Source organism: Penaeus chinensis, chromosome 29 (assembly GCF_019202785.1).
Source record: "Penaeus chinensis breed Huanghai No. 1 chromosome 29, ASM1920278v2, whole genome shotgun sequence".
In the NCBI taxonomy this organism is placed as follows: domain Eukaryota; kingdom Metazoa; phylum Arthropoda; class Malacostraca; order Decapoda; family Penaeidae; genus Penaeus; species Penaeus chinensis.
The window spans coordinates 5,877,357-5,883,369 of record NC_061847.1 but is presented as its reverse complement, the minus strand read 5'-3'; the positions used below and the strand labels follow the sequence as shown (position 1 = coordinate 5,883,369).

The 6,013-nt window shown below is 43.6% G+C and overlaps 1 protein-coding gene across 1 annotated transcript in view; it reads right to left on the bottom strand.

The window, feature by feature from the left end:
* Positions 1–241: 241 nt before the first annotated feature.
* LOC125040783 (heart- and neural crest derivatives-expressed protein 2-like) overlaps positions 242–6,013 on the bottom strand; it is an 18,852-nt gene continuing 13,080 nt past the window's right edge. The window contains exons 2-3 of the mRNA XM_047635511.1: positions 2,579–3,402; positions 242–1,314 (exon numbers count right to left, since the gene is read on the bottom strand). Of these exons, the coding sequence (XP_047491467.1) occupies positions 3,298–3,402 (105 nt within the window). The 3' untranslated portion in view covers positions 242–1,314; positions 2,579–3,297. The remainder of the gene's footprint in view (positions 1,315–2,578; positions 3,403–6,013) is intronic.

Below are 6,013 nucleotides of genomic sequence, written 5' to 3'. Positions count from 1 at the left end.
TCTCTCTCTCTCTCTCTCTCTCTCTCTCTCTCTCACACACACACACACACACACACACACACACACACACACACACACACACACACACACACACACACACACACATACACACACTCTCTCTCTCTCTCTCTTCTCTCTCTCTCTCTCTCTCTTATCTATCTATCTATCTATCTATCTATCTCTCTCTCTCTCTCTCTCTCTCTCTCTCTCTCTCTCTCTCTCTCTCTCTCTCACTCTCGCTTTTGCTCTCACTCTCACTCTCACTCTTACTCTTACACCTACCCTTACACTTACTCTTACTCTTACTCTTACTCTTACTCTCGCTCTCGCTCTCTATTCCTTTCTCTCTTTCTTTCTCTATTTCCCTTTCATAAAATAGCGAGCATCTCTCACCGAAGTAAAACATTTCGAAGGTTCCTTACAAGGCCTGTCCACTTAGTATCTACCCATCGACCTTTCAATATCTACTTATCACGACCTACGCTACAAGTACATAAGTAAATCAAATACACACACGCTGTTTTCCATGTGTCTGTCTACCTTGGAAGGGAAAGAGACAATGTGGTTGCAATCCTTGGCAATCTACGTTCGTTGTATTTTGCGAAATTCACTTCGTTAAATGCATAAACTTTCGTCCAAAATGATAGGGTGGGATTGGACCACTTGTCTCATCTCTATCCATATTTGTTTTCTCTCTCTCTTTCTCTGACCAAACTCTCAAAATATACAAATAACAAGAACAAGTTTGTACAATAACAACCTCTCAATAATAGCTGTTCTGACACCCATTCTAAAGCAAAGGAAACAAAAATTATGTCATAATTAAAAGATACAAAGCTAGAAATGATTTTGAAAAACGCTCCTTGATGATAGAGACGTTTGTTTTACATTCGTCTTAACGAAACAAAAATACCGAAATTAACAAAAACTTTACAACACAGGCTTCCACAGCTATATATGTCGAGGGCGGGCGCTCATACATGCGTAATAAACAATAAATACATCTTAATGTGATACGATAAGATCAAATAGTCAAGCCAATTGGAATGAATAAGTACATAGCAAAATAAAACTGTTTGGGACCGCGACCTCTGTTGCATGATGAGCTCTGGTGAACTGACTATCGGTGGCTGTTGCTCGGTGCAATTGCAAACCAGGAACCAAAGACGAAAAGAACTTCGTCAAGACCTTCTTTATTTGGAGAATTCCCTGAATCGTCTGTGGAAACAGCTGGACAGCTTGTACCAGAAGGAGGGTCGCCGCGGGATGTGTCTGGGGCCGTTGTCAAGTATCCTCGACGTTTCGGTTCTTTGCCTGCAAAGAAAAGAAATGGGGGGAAATGTTAGTTGTAACTGATACGTTGTTTACTTTTGTTTGTGCTTTATTATATCCTAAGTCATTAGATAATCTAGATCCTAGCCTAAAAAGGTTTAAAGTTATGACTTTCCCGACCTCGTAAATCAAAGTCTTCGAAAGTGGAATCAATCTGTGTAGCGTAAGAGCTATTAAATTACGAGAATTCCCCATTTGAAAATGGAGTAAGATCAGCCCTTTTCTCGCCGTGTTTATCGACTAAGACGTATACGAGTCGAGGTTTTGTGTATCGGCCGAGGTGGAGCACAATTATTTATGGGTTTTGACACTGAGTCAACACGCGGCGTAACCCAATCCTGCGGGCGGCACAAGCGGACGTCTCCCCAGCTCGATCTTCTGTCATGACAACGCGCCAACGCTTTTTATTCGGCGGCAAAGGATCTCGTCTTTGGGTTATTACAGCTCCTTTTTTATCTTAATCGTCATCCAAGGGAAGCTGGTACAATAAATCATATCAATCGACCAGATTTGACCACTTCGCTTCCTCGCGGCCCACCAACAGAGATCGCGCCTCAACATGACGTAACTTTACCCTCGTTCTCTGCGAAGTTTACAACAGAACAAGACCCGAGACTCCTCCACTAGGCCTACAACATGACCTGCGACACTGCCCAAGGGATTAATATTTCCCCCCCTTCACCGCACCCACGCTCCAGTTGTATTTGGCCTTGCTTACATTTTCCCTCCGCCTCGTCCATACTCACGGGCCTACTCTGTCACGTCCTCTTTTGTCTTCGTTTTGGTTTGTTGTTTTTGTACTGAATGACGTCTACTTCACTTAATAATTTTTACTATGAACTCTGACCGACCGCAGAACTACAACCGTGCAATTATGATATAATTTTTATAGAAGTTTTTAGAAGTAATCTAAATTATTGGAAATGTTTTTTTTGTTTTTTACTTCATTCTTTTCTCCCCTCACTTTCCTCTTCTCCCTTCGCCCCTCAGGTCAGAGTTCACCGGGATGGGGTTACCAGTAGAGGCCAAAATACGATACCTCATGTGTGTATCCTTCAGACCTGCCCCGACCTCATGTTGTCCTTCACTTGTTTGTAAATATTTCGCGATGATTTACATTCTCCCTTTTTTAAACGTTTACTTTATCTTTTATGTATTTTTGTGTCGCCGAAGAAGACAGAAAAGGAGAGAATATATGTCAGTTTGATTTTAGAAACGCAGAGAACGAGAGAGACAAGTAACTCACCTCATGTAGTCGAAGAGGTGAAATCCCAGCGAAGGGGAAGTGAGTTGTTTGTGTCACGGGCGACGTGGAAGGTGACGGCTCTCTTCATGGTGACTGCTGACGACGCTGTTGACTGCTGGTGGGGCGGTGGGCGTGGGCGGTAGAGGTGTATGGGGGCATCAAGGGGTTGGGCACGAGCTCTGCAACATGTGTATTCGTGTATCGTGCAGGCGGCCGGGTGGACACTCAGGCGCAGGTTACGAACCGCGCTGGGGATGCACGGCGATGCGGGAGGATCAGGAGGAAGCAGTGAGGACGCAGCCAGGTATCAGTGGTGCGCTTGTGGTCCCGCTATTTTGAACTCTGGTATCGATTCGTTCTGGAATGTTCTGTCTTCGGTGGGGATCGTGAATCTAAACCTATGATTGCTTATATACATCAGGAACACAGGTTGTAAAGATATGTTCTTCTCTACAGTGTTTTTTTTTTTTTCTCTCTCTCTGTCTCTCATACGATGTCTTAGACAGATATTTTGGATGTTACAAACAACACTTAAGTACATGTGCTGAGGCTATAACCTTAATTAATCTTAAGGTTTCGTACGATTTCTTTAAATGTCCATCTTGGCTCAGCATTTCATCATTAGCCTCTAATAGTTCTTAACGCATTAAAATCTTTCACACTGAGGGAATATATCTCTTGCCGCCCTCTTCTTCCTTCAGAGGACGTGGCGGGCGTGTCTACTTCTTCAGTTCCTGCGCCCACACCTCTTGGGGCCAGCCTGTACGCCCACGCTTGGTCTCTGGGCTGGAGGAGAGGGAAGCGGGCGCGACGGAGGTGGCAACCTGTGGGAGAGAAGAAAGCGGATTTAGAAAAAAAAATGTAATTAAGAAACCGTATTTAGAAAAAAAGAGTAATAAGAAAAAAATAAGTAATTAGAAAAGTATTTAAAATAACTGGCATTTAAGTAACCGTAATTACAAACTAATTAAGAAGCCGTATTAAAAACATAGCTATTAATTAATGAGTATTCTTGACAATTTTCCTTATACAATAGCTGTTAACGGAAAAGATGCGTTAAGATCACTGCCATGCTCAATTCTCGTGCATAATAGCCATAATCGGACTTGAAAAGCTATGAGTTTAGAAATTTATAAAACGATAATTGGACCGTAAAGAAACGATGTGTAAGAATGGAGGTCGAACGTGCAGAGATAAGGCTGAAATATGTGGTATGAGCGACCTGTAGCGTCCTGTGTCGAGTGTGTGGCGACCGCGACAAGACCCGGAACTTACGCAACGGAACCTCGTGGAAAACGAAGGTGACGTCACTTGTACAATTACCAATGGCCTGTTTGTCTTAGCAGTACATGGCTAATGTGCGGGTCAGCAAATGCAACAATAAAGTGATTGGGAAGAAAAATCTTTTTGTTTAGTCTTTTTTATGCCTCCAGAGAGGAAATAGTTGAAGACTTGCGAAATTCGCATCGCGCTACGCAGGCCGCCACGCACGCACTCGTCATCCGTCACTGTCATTTCCACAGGGACATTTACAGGTAATCCTATGATGAAACAGGAAAAATCCACAAACGAAGAACAAAGGCATGAGAGAGATGCCCACGCGTGACGTACGACAACAAGATATGACGTCACAACCTGTCTGGCAGGTATGTAAACAGCAGCTTCCCTGAGGCGCTGCACCTTCTGGAAATATGAGAATGCAATTTCGACTCTCCAATTTCCCTTTCATTCTATTTCTTTTTACTACGAGAGGGAGTAGAAGGGGGGGAGGAGGATTGGACACACACGTAGAGAAAATAACGAAGCGGAATTCCTTTTAGCAATAATACACTGGATTACGAAGAGAGAGGGAGGGAAGACACACAGACACAAAAAAAAACAATCCATTAGTGGAATTAAGATAAAGAGAGGGAGAGGAGAAATCGTGACGTCGGGCAGAGAAGCCTCGTAACCAGCTCGCCTTGATTGGAATGCCGAGAGTGAGGTCGGGGTTTCCGGCCAAGGAAGCTGCACGCGCCCCGACCAGTCGTCAATCCTCTCTCTCCCTTCCTTCGCAAATCCCCAGAGGCAATTGTGCGTCGCCTCGTTCCTGCATAATGTCGGTCAGGGACATGTTTGCACTGGGCAGATACAGAGAGGGAAGGGTTAAGGATGGAAACGAACACGTACTGCGTTTTCTACGAGACTCTCGTCAACGTATATGGAAAATGAGTTAATGCAAATGAAAGGATGTTGATAACTTGTTATAAGATGAACAACTATAGCACTGACAACAACAACAACAATTTATCGTATCCTCAAGAAAAGAACACACACATACACAAAACAAGACACGAAATAACACAAAACAATCAGCCCCCAGCGAGAACAGAAGTAACAGTGTGACTCGCCGGAGCAGAAGGAAGAACAACCCAGGCAAAGAGAACAAGACGACCATGAGGTGAAGACGAGAGAGAACAAATAAGAACGGCTGAACGTCCAAGAGGTGGCGCACAGTAGCGGTCTCTCGTGATCCCACCGCAGCAGACACCCTAATTACGACGACCGGAGGAAGGGTGCTGGGCAAGGGCAAGGGGAGGTGGAGGGAGGAGAGCGGGGAAGGGGGTAAGGGTGAGGCTAGTGGAGGGCGAAAGAAAGGGGTGCTGGGGATGGGAGGGTGGAGGGAGGGGGGCGGGGAAAGGGACTGGCAAGGGGACTGGAGAAGGGAGGGAGGGAAGAGGATGAAAGTGAGGAATGAAAGAAAGGGTGCTGGGGAAGGGAGGGTGGAGGGAGGAGGGATGGTAAAGGTGGGGGTAGTGGAGGGTGAAAGAAAAGGGTGCTGGAGAAGGTGAAAATAGAAGATAAAGGAGGAGGTAAGAGGAAAAGGGTGAGAAAGGAGGAAGAGGGTTTTTTATGAAGATGAAATATAGGAAGGAAGGGGGAATGGACACAGCAAGTGATTAAAGATGTAAATAACGAAGGGAATACAAAGACGAAGGCTATATATTGAATACAAGTAAACAAATTAAATCAAAATAAGATAAAATGAAATGATAAACAAAAATACAAATAAAATTAATAAACAGCATTATAAAGAAAGCTGGATTATTTTGGATCAGAATATACAGATTAAAAAATAGTTGATTAAAGAAGGTGTTATTACAGGAAAAGCAATAACATCACATATTTACAGCAACAGAAAACGGTGATCACACTATCAAAAGAAAATGGGAATTTATCCAGGCTAATGACACGTTGAAAAGCAAAATAGGAAAATAAATGAAGATCAGAGAGATACGGATTTCAGGTACATTGACGATACTAAAAGCCGGTCACTTGAAAGAAATTGGTCGGAGAGGATGATATATAAAAATCAACTTAATAAGGAACTCGCAAGAAATACGATAAAGAGGGAGGAGTGAAGATGAAAACAGAGAGGGAGAGAGAGAGAGAGAT